Source organism: Polyergus mexicanus, unplaced genomic scaffold (genome assembly GCF_030449975.1).
Source record: "Polyergus mexicanus isolate NDT 795.1 unplaced genomic scaffold, iyPolMexi1.0 SCAF_38, whole genome shotgun sequence".
In the NCBI taxonomy this organism is placed as follows: Eukaryota; Metazoa; Arthropoda; class Insecta; order Hymenoptera; family Formicidae; genus Polyergus; species Polyergus mexicanus.
In genome coordinates, this window is record NW_027223358.1 from 51,271 (window position 1) to 68,986 (window position 17,716).

At 30.7% G+C, this 17,716-nt stretch overlaps 1 protein-coding gene and 1 pseudogene across 4 annotated transcripts; one reads left to right on the plus strand and one right to left on the minus strand.

Moving 5' to 3' along the window:
* Positions 1 to 10,066: 10,066 nt before the first annotated feature.
* Positions 10,067 to 14,209, minus strand: LOC138943767 (uncharacterized; annotated as a pseudogene).
* Positions 14,210 to 17,646, plus strand: LOC138943766 (uncharacterized). Of its 4 annotated transcripts, none has more exons than XM_070314703.1 (6): positions 14,251 to 14,414; positions 14,501 to 14,606; positions 14,715 to 14,928; positions 15,030 to 15,292; positions 15,427 to 15,915; positions 16,341 to 17,646. In XM_070314703.1, the coding sequence occupies exons 4-6, from the start codon at positions 15,171 to 15,173 to the stop codon at positions 17,515 to 17,517; spliced, it is 1,788 nt and encodes a 595-aa protein (XP_070170804.1). In that variant the 5' UTR covers positions 14,251 to 14,414; positions 14,501 to 14,606; positions 14,715 to 14,928; positions 15,030 to 15,170; the 3' UTR covers positions 17,518 to 17,646. The 4 variants fall into 4 exon arrangements, with proteins under 4 accessions (XP_070170807.1, XP_070170806.1, XP_070170804.1 ...); XM_070314704.1 differs by having other exon boundaries at positions 14,251 to 14,391; XM_070314706.1 differs by having other exon boundaries at positions 14,210 to 14,606; positions 16,341 to 16,484.
* The last annotated feature ends 70 nt before the right edge of the window (positions 17,647 to 17,716 follow it).

Consider the following 17,716-nt stretch of genomic DNA (forward strand, 5'->3'; position numbering starts at 1 on the left):
TTATAAGAGAAAATACATTATTATATTAAAACAATATTGCCTTACTTAATTTTTTTTATATTTAAGTATACTGCATATAAAAGTATTCGAGTAAAATACTCGAAGATTGAACATTATATTAAACATTTCATATTCTACATACCGAGAAAAAAAATAATTTGATAGTAAAAAATTTTATTTTACTCGAGAAAACTATTTATTCGGTGAATTTTAATAAAGCTTTTGTTTATATTTAAATCTTTAAGTTTCTTAAGTAAAATATATTTATTTAGTAAATATGAAATATATTTTTCTTATCAAAAACAATATCTATATTATTAAAAAATATTACTTAAATGAAAAGAAATTATACAAAGATAAAAAATGAATATTGTTAGAACAAATCAAATAATTTTTGTTAATAATATACTGGAAAAATAAAAATATATATATTATGCGAGCACTTTTATATATTTAAATAAAAAAATATATATTAATTAAAGCAGTATTGTTGTAATGTAATAATGTATTTTCTTATAACTCTGATATAATATATAATATTAAAAGGCTGTAAATATATTTTTAAATTGGAGAAATAATATTTGCAATTGTAAATATATTTAGAAAGCATTGCGGTTTAACATAATAAAATAAATAATAAATTTTGAAAATAGTTACAAATTTCATTTATACAATTCGAGATATATCATTTATATGGGAATTAAACTCCTACTTTTTGTGCTTCAAACAAACAGTTTACAAATATTTACCGTGCTCAATTCAATCAGTTTAATATTCTGAATCTTGTATTGGGCTTATATCAGTGTTATAGCCCGAACAGGCTATACACGAATTATTAAATATATTATTCTAAATACATATTATTTTATATGATTGCCCAACGTGTAACACGAATACAGATCACGTTACGAGCGTTGACCGAACAAAGCGCTGACAACGCGAGCCACGCGCTAAGCCCGAGCGACCGTGCAATCATTTCATTGCGAAAACGCGGAAATCAGGGCAAACGGAAGAAGGACATTGCGAAAATGCAACGTAGAAGTCCTACTTAAAGGCGAAATAAAAAGGAATAAAGAAATTGCGAAAGTGCAAGCAAAGAAGTCCTACTTAGAACTTCTTAGCTTGCATCCGGATATTGCCAAAATCAAGCGACACGACACACAGCCTTGTCGCTAAACGACCCCCTCCCGGGAAGCCAAGGGGAGTTAATAAAAAGGCCCACCGCTAACGAACGGCGGGCAGTCTTTACCATTAATATTACGCGGGCAGTCTTTACCATTAATATTACGCGGGCAATCTTTATTCCTTTACGCGAGTAATATCTCTAACAACCGCGAGTGTCAAAACGAATATCAATAATTATTATAATATTAAATAGCCACGCAGTCGGCAGAAATATACACGAAGAAGCGAGAGGCGAGTCTCGAGACCGAAACTCGACTCTAGACACGCGCACGTTGAAATAACCGTTATCGTGATACGCGACGTGAGCGAAAGTGCGGGAACATTGTAAATAAACCAAACCACAAATAAATCTGATATTAATCTATTTATTTAATGTGGAAAGTGTCCGAAATAGTTAAATAAAGTTCTCAGGCGGAGCCCGAATTCCCAAATTCCTTCCGGCAAACGATACCAACTACCGTGCCTCTCCGGAAGCACAACATCAGATATAATCAGAAATTAAACGGATTGAACACTACTACGCTTTAAATCTTACATTACTAGCCAAACCTTGCAGACTTTATATTCATTTGCAAGAATACAAGAAAATACATCATCTAACGAAGAAATTAATAAATCGTTCGCATATTTAAATGAAATGAATCGATTTTTAATAACAAAAAATCTAATTGTCTAAGACACATATTTGATTAAATATTATATATTGATTAATATTATGTATTTGGGATGGCTTTACATAATGAATGGTGCTTTTCCACACCACCCATGGGGTATCACCAATGGCGCGTTCGGTTTTTTAAAATGGACCTTCGCCTGGAGCCCTATTATACCACTGTATGTTACCTATTTTATTGTATCTTTCATTTACAAGTGTGATGTCTTTTAAAGACAAGATATTTTTTACACACTTGTTTTTTACAAGTGTGATGTCTTTTACAGACAAGATATTTTTTACACACTTGTTTTTTGCAAGTGTGATGTCTTTTACAGACAAGATATTTTTTACACACTTATTTTTTGCATGTGTGATGTCTTTTACAGACAAGATATATTTTACACACTTGTTTTTTACAAGTGTGATGTCTTTTACAGACAAGATATATTTTACACACTTGTTTTTTACAAGTGTGATGTCTTTTACAGACAAGATATATTTTACACACTTGTTTTTTATAAGTGTGATGTCTTTTAAAGACAAGATACTTTTTATTTTATTTTCAACATTATTATTACATATCATTAACCGATGATGGACCAGCAATGTCATCAATGTCAGCAGCATATAATGTAAGACTGTTCATTTTCTTAGGGCAAGTAAAATATAATTTTTCCGATGACATGAGAGATAAATGCTTTTCATTAATCTCCATGTCTAGAACAGTTTGTTTTCTCGTTTTTAGTGCTGATTTTAATACACAAATAGCATTTACACACGCGGGCGAAAGTTTATTTCGTTTTTTTTGTTTTTATATCAGATAGAAAAGAAATCATTCTTTCTGGGTCAGCATTTGAATTTGGAAGTGATCTTACAGCATTCAAAAGAGACTTCAGATTGGGATATTTACGTTTTAAAATTTCTTTCCACATCTCATCAAAGTTTAATTTAGAAAAATGTTCTTTTTCTGCTATTCTAAAATCGAGATGTAAAGCATGCCACTCTTTTTTTAATGCATTTTCGTCAAAACCACCGAGGGATAAAAGAAACATCATTAAATGATGTTTCTCTATCGATGCTACATAATGCTGCGTTTAATTGAAAAACCTTTAATTTATATAAAAATTTATCTTTAATGGGCAATTTTTTACTAATCTCCTCGGCAGCAGTCACGTAAAATTGCAAACAATTATTTCGAACATTTCCAATTATATCTGCGTGTCCTTCTTTCATTAAACTCTCGAGATATTCTTCACATTCAATTCCTACATTTATATTATTTAAAGATTTTTGGTTTTCTTTTTTAGAAAATTTAAAATCATCATTACATACATATTTTAGAAGCTCTGGTTTCAAAAAGTGTTTACAAACTGTTATTAAAAGCTCTACTGATTTTGGCTGCAATAAATGAATTCTTGTTTGCAGAGCTTGGAAAATGCATTGAAAGAATTAAAAAAATTCAAAATTTTTTTTAAAAATAGCAAATATGCTTTTACATCAGGATTTTGCATTATAGATAATAAATTTTCTCCTGACTTTGATTTTTCACTTACGACCATTTCGGTTAAAAAAAGCTTGGTAGTATCCCACAACTCAAGATGTCTTTCAACACATGAATGGCGAGAAAGCCACCGTGTATCAGACAACTTTAAAATTTTATGATTTGTTTCCTGAAAACATTCGCTAAATTCTTGATAAATAGCAGCACGCTTGGGACTACTGTTAATATAATTCGCCATCTTTTTTAAAAATTCTTCACAATATTCCGGTATTTTTGCATATGCAGCATGTGCAGCCAATGCAGCGGAATGGCATAGACATGAAAATGTTAATAAATTTTTACAAACTTCTTGTAACTTTTTTTTGAACGATATATGTTTTCCTATCATGACAGATGCATTGTCGCATGATAGGGCAACAATATTTAAAAATGGAATGTTTAATTTCCACATTTCATATTTAAATGCATTAAATGATTTTTCCGCGCTGCTATTTCTCGCATCAATATTAATTAATTTAACTAATTGCGTGTGAATATGTAATGTTTCAGAATCAACATATCGAACAAGAAACGTCATCCATTTTTCATTACTAATATCAGACGTTTCGTCAATAAAAATTGTAAATTTCGTATTTTGAATGTTACTAATCATACGGGCCGTCTCAACCGGACACAATACATTGGAAATTATACTTTTACATTTTGTTCGACCCATGGTCGTACTTTTCAATACGTTACGATCTTTTCCTACTTCTTGGAAAAAACTAAGCATTTCTTTTGCCGTTTGATGCGAAACATTCTTATCAGCAATTAACGCGGCATATCGAATTTCTGCTGATTTCTTTCGCTCTTCAAATGACAAAAGTAATTCGTCCGTCATGTTGATACTTTCATCCATATTCTTTGTTTCTGTTTTATTATTTTGACATATTTTTATGTGTGTTATTGATACTGCATGACGATAAATTTGTGATAAACCACCAATCATAGATTTATTACAAAATGAGCAAAAAAACGAATTTTTGTCATGTGATACTTCGCGTAGCCATGGCTTAAATAATTCGATCTCTAGCCATTGTTGTTTAAATTTATGTTTTTTTGTTAATTTTTTATTTAAATTCTTATTGTCAGCATTTAATAATAATGATGTACTTTCTTTCATATTATTTTTGTGGCACGCAGAATCCGCATGTCTTAAAACATGTGTGTTGCACGAAATATTTTTATTACATATAATACAATGATAAAAACTATCATCAGAAGATACTTTACGTATCCAAGATTTAATTCTATCATCACTAAGCCAAGCTTCTGAAAAGCTTCGCTTAGATTTTTTTCTTAATTCATCACACATTTTTATATACAGCAAAATATAGGCAGAAACAAAGAATTAAAGAAGAATGAATCAAGTAAAAGATAAACAATAAACAATAGGGACTCACAATCCGAATTGATTCAGCTTCATAGATATCAAGACTTCACCAGACACGTATCAAAAAATACGTTGACTCGCAAGTACAAAGCAACGAAATTATCTCACAGAAGCGCCGTGAAACAACAGATCGCATATGAAACAAATGCACGGCGTACGAAACAAATGAACAGTCTTACATTATATGCTGCTGACATTGATGACATTGCTGGTCCATCATCGGTTAATGATATGTAATAATAATGTTGAAAATAAAATAAAAAGTATCTTGTCTTTAAAACATCACACTTATAAAAAACAAGTATGTAAAATATATCTTGTCTGTAAAAGACATCACACTTGTAAATGAAAGATACAATAAAATATGTAACATACAGTGGTATAATAGGGCTCCAGGCGAAGGTCCACTTTAAAAAACCGAATGCGCCATTGGTGATACCCCATGGGTGGTGTGGAAAAGCACCATTCATTATGTAAAGCCATCCCAAATACATAATATTAATCAATATATAATATTTAATCAAATATGTATCTTAGACAATTAGATTTTTTGTTATTAAAAATCGATTCATTTCATTTAAATATGCGAACGATTTATTAATTTCTTCGTTAGATGATGTATTTTCTTGTATTCTTGCAAATGAATATAAAGTCTGCAAGGTTTGGCTAGTAATGTAAGATTTAAAGCGTAGTAGTGTTCAATCAGTTTAATTTCTGATTATATCTGATATAAGCCCAATACAAGATTCAGAATATTAAACTGATTGAATTGAGCACGGTAAATATTTGTAAACTGTTTGTTTGAAGCACAAAAAGTAGGAGTTTAATTCCCATATAAATGATATATCTCGAATTGTATAAATGAAATTTGTAACTATTTTCAAAATTTATTATTTATTTTATTATGTTAAACCGCAATGCTTTCTAAATATATTTACAATTGCAAATATTATTTCTCCAATTTAAAAATATATTTACAGCCTTTTAATATTATATATTATACCAGAGTTATAAGAAAATACATTATTACATTACAACAATACTGCTTTAATTAATATATAATTTTTTATTTAAATATATAAAAGTGCTCGCATAATATATATATTTTTATTCTTCCAGTATATTATTAACAAAAATTATTTGATTTGTTCTAACAATATTCATTTTTTATCTTTGTATAATTTCTTTTCATTTAAGTAATATTTTTTAATAATATAGATATTGTTTTTGATAAGAAAAATATATTTCATATTTACTAAATAAATATATTTTACTTAAGAAACTTAAAGATTTAAATATAAACAAAAACGTTATTAAAATTCACCGAATAAATAGTTTTCTCGAGTAAAATAAAATTTTTTACTATCAAATTATTTTTTTTCTCGGTATGTAGAATATGAAATGTTTAATATAATGTTCAATCTTCGAGTATTTTACTCGAATACTTTTATATGCAGTATACTTAAATAAAAAAAAATTAAGTAAGGCAATATTGTTTTAACATAATAATGTATTTTCTCTTATAAGTCTAATATAAATGTATAATATTGAAAGCGTGAAAAATCATTTAATATATAATGTAGGAAGGAAAGTTGGAAAAAACATTTATTATATGACATAAAAAGGCTGTAAAAAAAAACATTTAACGCTCATGTATATAAAGAATCGAAAAGCGAGTCACATCGCTCGTCGCCGTCGGCCGTACGCCCGTCGCTATAGTTGCCGGCTCGATAGAAAGAAGAGAGACAGAAAACAGTGTATCTGTCCTCTTCTGCTAACCGAAGCTAGCCGAAGCACCGAGCTCATACGTACGCGGTTTGCGCTTGTGTGTGTTATCCCTTCCACCTCGGTTGCATGTTGTTCGTGTCTCAATTCCGGCGCTCGTTTGCCTCCATCATCCAACGCTCTGTCGCCCAGGACACCCGGCGCTCCGTCGCCTCCATCATCCGGCGGTCGGTCGCCCAGGACACGTGGCGCTCAGTCGCCTTCATCATCCGACGCTCAGTCGCTGCAGACACTCGGCGCTAATCGACTCATCCTCGGCCCCAGTTCGCCACCATCCCAGATCGGACAACCGGTTCAGGAGCCCCGCTACCGCAATCTCTTCGGGATCGCCTTTCGAACAGCTCCGGGAAAAAGAAGAAAGACACCAAGGCACGGCTGCAATCGTTTTTCGGCGCTAGCCCGCCAAAGGCCATCCTTGGACATCCCGGTTCGGACATTACCAGAAACCGACCAATCACTTCAGATATCGGACAAGAACGGAGTACCACACCTCCGATTCGATGGTACATTCCCCACCTCATCTCGCCGCTGAAAAAGACGCCGCAGAAAGAGAATATCGCCAGATAGACGAGCCCCCGGAAAATCTCGCGGCGATGCAGGCAAAGAGATGAGGAGGAAAAACACGTAAAAGACTATTCAATAATAATAACCAAATTTGCAATCGTAATCATAGCAAGGAGAATATTTACATATATAAGAAAGGAATAGAGAGAACCAAATAAATTATTATTTTTACAATGATAGAAACATTTATTTCTCTACCTGTGCGATTAGCTATAACTTTGGGTTAAGGACGGCGTAAACGAGTAACATTGAGTTACATCCATTAACCAGCTAATCCATAAACTATTTATATTTTATTTGTTATGCCTCCGGAGAGGCACGGTAGTTGGGATCGTTTGGCGGGAGGAATTTGGGAATTCGGGCTTCATCTGAGTAGCTCACGGAGGTTATTGATGATAGAGATCGACACTTTTGTAGTTGAAATAAATATATATATATTGGCTTAATTACACAGTTCCCGCACATTAACTCGCGTCGCGTATCGCGATAGCGGATATCTTAACGGGCGCGTGTCTAGAGTCGAGTTTCGGTCTCGAGACTCGCCTCTCGCTTCTTCATGTATATTTCTGCCGCCTGCGTGGCTATTCAATATTGTAATAATTATTGACACTCGCGGCTGTTAGCGATATTACTCGCGTAAAGGAATAAAGGTTGCGCGCGTTATGTAAATTATTGATCTAGACTGCCCGCGTAATATTAATGGTAAAGACTGCCCGTTTGGTAGTTATTGTGACTACCCGCGTAATATTAATTAATGATCAAGACTGCCCGCGTAATATTAATGGTAAAGACTGCCTGCCGCTCGTTAGCGATGGGTCTTTTTATTATCTCCCTTTGGTTTCCTGGGAGGGGATCGTTTAGCGACAAGACTATGTGTCGTGTCGCTTAATTTTGGCAAGATCCGGATGCAAGCTAAGGAGTTCTAAGTAGGACTTCTTTGCTTGCATTTTCGCAATTTCTTTATTCTTTTTTACTTCGCTTTTAAGTAGGATTTCTACGTTGCATTTTCGCAATGTCCTTCTTCCGCTTGCGCTGATTTCGCAATGAAATGATTGCACGGTCGCTCGGGCTTCGCGCGTGGCTCGCGTTGTCAGCGCTTTGTTCGGTCAACGCTCGTAACGTGATCTGTATTCGCGTTACACGTTGAGCAAACATATAAAATAGTATATATTTAGAATAATATATTTAATAATTCGTGTATAGCCTGTTCGGGCTATAACATATTATAATTGCATTTGAACAATATTGATAGTTTATTTTAATTTTAAGGTTCCTAGATACTCGCCGCTGCCATATTGGAATCATGACGCTTAGGGTGAGAAATGACACGTTGAATGATGAGAATTCTTGCATGCCATTTTTAAATAAAAAGATATTTTGGTAAAAGGATATCATATGTCGCTTTAGCACACTTGTAAAATTGTCCAAAAACTATGATTTTCCCTTGACTGTCAATCAACAACCGTAAAATGATCGTGATATGAGATTTTATCATGCGGAATGACTGCGCATGAATGTGAAGACTAGACTGACTAGACCTCATATTATAGTCATTTTAGCTGTTGATTGATTATAAAAAGAAAAAGTTTTCAGAATATTTTACAAGTGTACTAAAGCTATCTGAAGTGGTGTTTCATCGAAATTCTTTTTCAGCATGTATTTTCTCGCCTCTGATGTCACGATTTCAACATGATCGGCGAGAGACTAGGAGTCTAAAAAGTTTTGAATAGATAATTGTAGTAAATTTAAAATACGAATACACTGAATTCATTTAATAAATTTTAAATTATAATATTTTAATTTTTAGTAACATTTATTTTATTAAAATTTAAGTAAAATAAAGTTTTTGATTAATAATGCATTTTTTATGAAAATAATGTAAACCTCTAATAAGATAAATAAAAAAAAATATGTTAGATAATTTAATTAAATTAACCCATAAATCAAAGGGCATTAAAAACGAATACAAGATGTTTATGAAAGAAATATTTTTTCAACATTATCGTTATACTATCATGCTATTTTGTAATCATTTTAATTGTATTTACTGTCATAGTGCAATTACCGTAAAAAGTTAAAATTTTTAAAATATAAGAATTTAATAATTATTATAATTATATATAAAAAATACACCTAACAAATATTAAAGAAATTTGTTTTAATTATTAATATGTACTTAATCCCTTAACACGCAAACCCGAGTTAAGGTAGGCAAGCCGTATTAGTATAATCGCGCAAACACGAGTTAACTCGAGCAACGCTTTATTTTGCATTACCGTGATGCACGCGTTCGTCTAAAGTTATTAGTATTATTAAATTAAATTAATAATTTCAATGATAAAAAGAAAAGGTTTTCTTTTACCACATTTTATGGCAAAAAATTTTATATTAAATGACTAAAGAAGATCAAATTATTATACAAAATTAAGTTTCACAAGAGGAACATCAGGTTTTGTCCCCTCCGACTTCGCCAAGTCTGAAATATAGTTCTACCTTTCTCCTAATTCATTCGTAAAATAATACAATACAACACAATACTGTCAAGCATTCATGAAAAAAAAGCGTTTGAAAATTTGCGTTGTCTTTACCCGACAAAAACAGTACGTGAAATCCACGTTATTAACATGTGGATCAGCATCGTGGAATCCACATGAATATTCGAGTGGACAATCCGCTCAAGAATGGTACTATAATCTACGTGGATGAGATAATCGATTTAACGTGGAAATCCATATGAAAATTTCACGAACTTTCGAGACACATCCTCGTAGTATCCACATGAATTCTTGTTTTATAATCGAATGGATTTTTTCACATTACATGCAAGGTTTTAAATTAAAAATAAAGAGAAACATGTAAGAAACTATATAGTATTTATTTTAATTAAATATTATTAAAATATTGCACAAAATATATATATATATATATATATATATATATAATATATATATGAAATATAAAATTAGAGAAACATGTTTATATATTGTCATCCTAATATACGTACATACATGTAGTATACAAACATCGATGTATAACAAATATAATTCAAGGACAGAAATATCACCAACATATGGGAAGTTATTAACATATACACAAACAAAAAATAAAATAAAATACAGCGTAACCTCTTCGATTTTTCTAGTCATTTGAATTATTTTCCGATTGCTCGCCTTGTTGCTTGCCCTTCTTTAATCTAAGCTCTTCGTTTTCAAGACGTTTTTTTGCGTCCTTTAACCAGTTATATGGGAGTCTGCACTCTCTCTATTATATAAAAAGTGAAAGCCCCTATCTTTTCTTCCTTGTGAATGCCTTTTCAAAGCAGCTGCAAACAAAAAAAGATCACATATTAGATGAATATATTCTTAATGTAAATATATTAGTTATACAAATATCAAATTTAGATTGACTATAGAAATTAATCATATTTATATAATATTAATAATATCATAAATCTCACCAATGATAAGACCATAAGATATCGTATCTAGAAATTTCTTTTTCTGAATTCTTGCTCCTTCTCTATTTGTTCCCTTTAAATTAAAATTTATTGCGACTTTGTTTGATATCAGTTTGCGCATAATGCAATACACAGAGCCTTTCAAATCTTCCTTGCCATGCTCTACTAACAATCGAATCTGTAAAACATGAAAATATATAATATAGAATAGCGGCCACTATAATTTATATATTTTCAAAATAAAAGAGAGGGAAATATTTTCTTACTATTATCAATTTTTTCTCTTCGTCCAAATTAAAATCTTCCCATTTGTAGAATTCCTCCATAGAAGTCAATGGAAGAGTTGGAATCCCGATAGAATTTTCAAGTGTTTCCTCAGGATGACATGTTGCAGTATAAATTTTTATAATGGTGACATAAAGTTTATCAATACAACTTCTCAAATCACTTATAGCAGCCATTATAGTTCTTTCGTTGAAACTTGCTATTTTGTAAAAAAATAATTTATTGTTATAATATAGAAAAAAAGAATGAGTACCACAATATGAGGAAATGTTTTAGCCATTGAAAGAATGCAACTTACCATTATTCCTGACAGGTGATTTATTATGGGGAGTTACATATGACTTGCATATATCTGTAAAAGCACAACCACAATAAATATAAAATACTTTTCAACAATTGCAATATATGGATTGTTCGCAAAATAATTATTTAAAAATTATATATACATATATAAGAGCAACTTATAATATTAACAATCTTACCTTGCGCCTGCCGTATTACTGTACAAGAATTTCGGTCATCGCTATTCTCATGTTCACTCATTACTTTGTCTTGCTTATTCGTTTCTAAATCCTTTTGAACGTTACACCTCTCCTTTTTTTGTATGATTTACAGGGCCCATACTTTCATTGACACTTCTATCAATAGATGAATAAGTTAGATGTATAGCGTCTGATATTTGGGACTCGCGTGATTTGGAAAAGAAGGCTACATCTAAATAAAATTTAAGGCATATACAATATATAAAAACAATTAATAGCAATATGAGAAAATATCGACATAAATAAAATTAAAGGAGTTATAAAAATAAACTAATTAAATTTGTCATTTACGCAAACTATTAAAAGTATAAATATTGAAAAAATGATTAAAGATGTATGTGTCATATGTCGAAACATTTACGAAAGCATGAAAATTTCGTAGACTGTTCTACTATTTCTTCTGAATAAAACCTGAACACAACTCTCTTAATGGTTTGAAAATTATTTAAAGTTAGTATTGATTGTTATGAAAAATCGCGTATTGTTGCACTTATTGACAAATTTGACAAGGAAAAAACATTGCCAGTAAAACAAAAATTTTCACATATATTAAGAAAACTCTAATAAATATTTGTGCAAAACTTGATTTAGATCCATTTACTCGTTTAAAAGTTATTTATTAAAAATTATAAAAAAAAATATTGTCTTTTTCTCTTTCTGCAAATTACTCGATTTTTTTTGTTTCTTGCAGTTGATTTCAAGAGATATTCACGATCAAAAGTTTTTATCATAAATTAGGAAAAATATTAATTATAACTATCTTCTTTTATAAACACGTCAAAAACCATATTATTTTGTAACTATATTATATTTTAATTCTTTTTATAATCCGGATTTATTAATGTTTTTCAAACAGCATAAACGTAAGAAATATCTTTTTTTTTGTTAATTTTGACAGTTTTTTGCTACTATTGTACAACTAAAACATTCTTAACATATAGAGTCAAAATAACTATTGTTTTGATATATTCAACAAGCAAATAAGTTCTTCATATCTTGTATTTGCTTTATAGAATTCATGTTACTGTCACATCTAGTCATAACATGATTTTTGCAGTTGTATTTGTGATTATTCCCATATGTCTGTGGTGTTTCTGTCCTTGAATAGTTGTTTGGTGCATATGAAACTGAAAAAGAACAATTAAATTGATCAATAATGCAATTATTATAAATACAAATATTGAAAAGATTATAATTGTATGTGGAGTCAGAATGACCACTGCTCTGAAATGTTCAACAATCAAATAAGTGACTTACTTTGCGTTATACTATTATCGCTGAAATTGTCGTCACTGTCGTCACTTCCAAAAAGTAATGGTGATGCCTTATTGTTCTTATCATTTGCTGAAATGTCAAAGATAGAAAATATAGAGAAGTAAGAAAATATAGAGAAGATCAAAAATGAGAATTTTATATACTAAATATTATTAGATGCAAAAGTATTTTAGTTGCGCATCAAATAAAACAAACTTAGTAATTTTTGTTAAAATACACTAAAAAAAATGAAGGAGTCGATTTTAAATAACTGTGATATAGTCTGTACAAAAGCAATTTCATAAATATGTACATATCATATTTCATATGTCAAAATATGTTTAAAATTCATATATGAATAGACAGTAATACATAAGTAATAAAACTCAAATCAATTAAATATGTATATAAAATATAATAGAAAAGAACTAACTACTTATTTTCAAGTTTCTTACAGCTGGTGCTTTTAATTCAAAATCACTGTCCGAATCATCAGCATATACAATATTACTTTTGCGTCGATTACATGATGTTTCGTTCACAGGACTATATCTTCGAGTAACAAATCGTTGGCGCTTTAAACTTTTGTCCTTATCAGACTGTGACAAATCTGAGACATTTAAGGCTTTTTCTGCTTCTTCTTTAGCTCGTCTTATAGATTCTTTACATACAATTAAGCAAAAAAGCAAGAAAATGTGTTAGTTTAAAGATAAAAATAAATCAACTTGAATAGTCTTGCAAATGAATACTACATATTGAATGACATTCCCCTAAATATTTATAACAAAAAAAGCTTTACATCTGAAGCTACTAAATTGAATAAAAGGTATCACAAATTTCGTTAATAAAGTTAAATTAAAATTAAAAAATCGAAAGTGTAAGGGGCAATAGTTTTTACAAATTCAGCATTAAATGTTTACGAAGTACATTACAATGTGATATATTATAAGAAAGAAAAGATAAGGAAAGGGAAAGCAAAAGCCAACATATTATTTATAAATATGATAACACACACATATAACACCGAAATATACACAAAATGTAATACTTACTACAAAACTTCAAAATTTTCATATGTGATCCAAGTGTCAGTCGGCTTCTTTCTTTTTTCTAAATAATCACTTAGTTTTGATTCGTCAGGAGGCCATTTACATATAGCTGCGAATGCAACTTGTTTGCCATCTTTTGCACACACTTTTATATTCTTTAACCATACAGTACAGGCTGGCACTGCATAAATATTAGACTCGAATTCATCATATATAGGTAACTCGAGTATAGCATACTGTTATAAAATATTATGATTTCACTTTCTAGCTCTTTCTCTCATATTATTTTTTCTTATCAACTTACCGGCTTATCCGCTATTTGTACATCTATCGCACTCATGACACAAATAATAAAAACAAAATACAAGACGAATTATACTAAATTACACTGAAATCAATTGAAATTGCACTATCCTGCTAGCTACGCAGTTAGTAATCGCGACTGCTATATTGCTAAGAGGATCCAGATTCCCGCTATCCCTGCCCCTGTCCCTGCTCGATCTTTATCTGTCGACAGTAATGGCCGCGTTCAGCAGAGAAAACCGTTTAGTAGCGTCGAATGTGATTGGTTCTTACTTTTAAAACCAACGAATCAACGTCAAGTGTTGACAAGACGATAACTGAGCGCTTTCTCTGCTGAACGCGGCCAATGATAGGATGCGATAGGATGCGGATTAAGATAGTGCGAAGAAATTGCTAAATAATGTAGTGATATTTAATGTAGTGATATTTTAGTTGAATATTTCTATGAATAAATGCAAATTACCTGTTTATTTTTTATTATAAAATAGCTAAGTATCCTAAGAAGACGTTAAAGTCAAACGGTGTAACATAATTTTCCTGAGTTTTATTTGTTAACTCAATATTTCTTGTCTTTCCATTGCAATGTCTAAACAGGTACGTTTGCAATTCTGCTCACTATATGTTATTTATGTTAAAGCATCTATGTCTGCTTTCTGTTAAAAATATTTAATGCACAATGTTAATATTTGTTGCAATTTGTAGAGGTTATGGAATACAGAATGGAAGAGGCTAAAGAGAAAATCTGATCAGAATCTCAATATCTTAGCACAGGAAGAATATTTTGAACATATTGCTGAGAAGAGCGCTTATTATGATTTCAACAAAAAGTGTTGTAATAGAGAGCAACAATATGTACATGAAGACCATGATACAGATATTATTTTTTATAATGATCTAATAAGCAACAATGAATATTGTAATTATATGTCCATAAATATTCTAATGATGTTTGCTCTAATATTATGGTTTGTTATTATATTATTCATTTATGTATTAATATAAACCTTATTTCTGCAGATCATGATCACGAAAGTAATTATGATCAATCCATCACACAAAAAGATATCAAAGAATCACAGTCTTGTCATATGGAAAGCATAGATGCATTACAAATATGTTTTGCACTTACGGATAAAAAAAGAAGCATATATGAAGTAGATGATGCTTCCATTATTACTACTATTAATAATAAAGAACTTCCAAGCAGTTTTGGATGCCACGAGTCACAAAATCAAAATAACATCACTGTTCCTATTAGTAATACATTATACAAGCAAAAAGTAAATGTTAAAGAAATTACTGATCATTGTGAATCTACAAATTCTGATTTCAAATTAGTTTAAGATCTTGGAGTGTGGGCTGTTAAAAGAAATATAACGCTTAATGCATTGTCTCATCTTTTGAAAATTTTAAGGAAATATAACCACAAATTGCTTCCTATGTGTGCGCAGACACTCTTGAAAACTCCAAGAAGTACAATATTATTAATCAAAGAATTGGAAGGTGGTAGACAATTTTGGTATTATGGTATTCTCTCTGGTCTTAAAACTGTATTATCTAAAGAGATTTTGGAAACAATGTCCGATGTAATTGAAATTGACGTGTTTTTTGATGGTTTCTTGCCCTATGATAGTATACGGCGATTTTTATGGCCAATTGCTGGCTGCATAGCTGATAGAAATGAGGTTTTTATTATAGCTATATGGTGCAGAGAAACGAAATGTCCATCAAACCTTGATGCTTACTTAGAAGACTTTATCAATGAAGCTTTAGAAATAATGAATGGTTTCAATATTAAAGATAAATGTTACAAACTAAAAATCAGGAACATAATTGCTGATGCACCTGCTAGAGCATGGCTAAAATGTGTCAACCAACATGGCAATAAATTTGCTTGTGAAAGGTGAGTATTATTAAATGAGCACTTTTTCTCTTGAAATGTATGTAAATATAGAATAGTTCATTTTTAACAATCGTTTTTATTTTTATAACTTATTCTGCCTGTAATTAAATAATGTTTATTATCTCTTGGAATTCAAAAACTTTTTTAGCATTCTTTCTGTTATTCAACGTATAAATAAAACTCATTTCGCATAAAATCATAGAACTTCGAAAAAATTAATATTAAAAAAATAACATATTATATTTATATCATTTATATTATTTATATTTATATCATGTTCATTTTGTTCTCTCAAATTATTACCTTGCAAATATAAAGTGCACATGTGAGAAAACATAATCTTAATGGTTATTTTAAAACTAATTTGTGTGCAGTTACAATAAAGTTTTGAATACTTTGTATAATATTAATATTTTGTCTTACAGGTGTACTATTAAGGGTGTATGGTTCGGCAACCAAATGACGTATCTTTCTCATGAGGAATCACCTTTACGGACAGATGAATCTATTTGTCAACAAACTCACAAAGAATATCACAAGGGAGTTAGTCCTCTGATTACGAGACTTCACCTTAAACCTTTAACACAATTTCCTTTGGAATCTTTTCATCTGTTATATCTAGGAATTATGAAACGAATTCTTTCAAAGCTGTACTGTGCTAAAGCTAGTAAATACAAACTGCCTCGCGATGTTGTTCTTGAGATAAATAGTTTTTCTAATTTTCTAAAATCTTTCTTTCCATCTGATTTTGCTAGAAGACCACGCAGATTGAGTGATTGGAAATATTACAAAGGTACAGAATTTAGAAGGCTCCTGTTATATGATGGTTTCATAATTTTTAGATTTATGCAGCGAGAAGTTTATAAAAATTTCTTGTTATTTGCCTGTGCTGTTCGAATTCTAGTCGACCCTGTGTTGGTCAAGGATTATGCCGTTGATGCAGACAAATTACTCAGGTTATTTATAGGGCACGGTTCTAAAATTTATGGACAAACCTTTGTAGTATACAATGTTCATCATTTGATGCACATAGTTGCGGATTGCCGATTACATGGACATCTTGAAAAATTTAGTGCATTTAAATTTGAAAGTTTTTTGGGACACATGAAGAACTTTTTGCATGCACCAGGGAAGACACTTTCTCAAATAGTTTGCCGTGTGATAGAAAAGGCAGCTATGCTTCATCTTTCTTATTCTACAAAGAATGAATTATCATTTGAAAAACGTCATAATATGGGACCAACTCTAAATTGTCGAGGAGAGCAGTATAACAAAATTCAAATGCCAGATAAAAAATTCTCTTTAAGGTCTGCTAATGCATATTGTCTTACAAAAGCCAATGAAGTGCTTAAAATCGAAAATATTATAAAATGTAATGAAGGAAACTATTTGATTGGCAGAAAGTTTAGAGAAAGATCAGATCTCTTTTCTTATCCATTTTCTTCCAGCTGTATAAACATATATATCGTTAGCAACCTTGGATCACTACACAGATGGTGTTTAGATGATATTAAAAAAAAGTTGTATTGTTACCTCTCCCTAAAAAGGACGCGGAAGATAATTGGATTCAAAGAATGTCTGTTTTCCAATGCCTCATTCTGAAACATTGTAACTTATCTTTATACAAGAGAGGAATTATTGTTTCTGGCATTGCCGATCAGAATAAAATTATTTTAATGCTTCATTTTCTGTAATTGTTATTATCACTATGTTTCCTTTCCCCATAGAGTAATATTGTCTTGTTCAATACAAATTTACCTCATCTGTAGTATGTACAGAGATCAAAATATTCATAAATTGA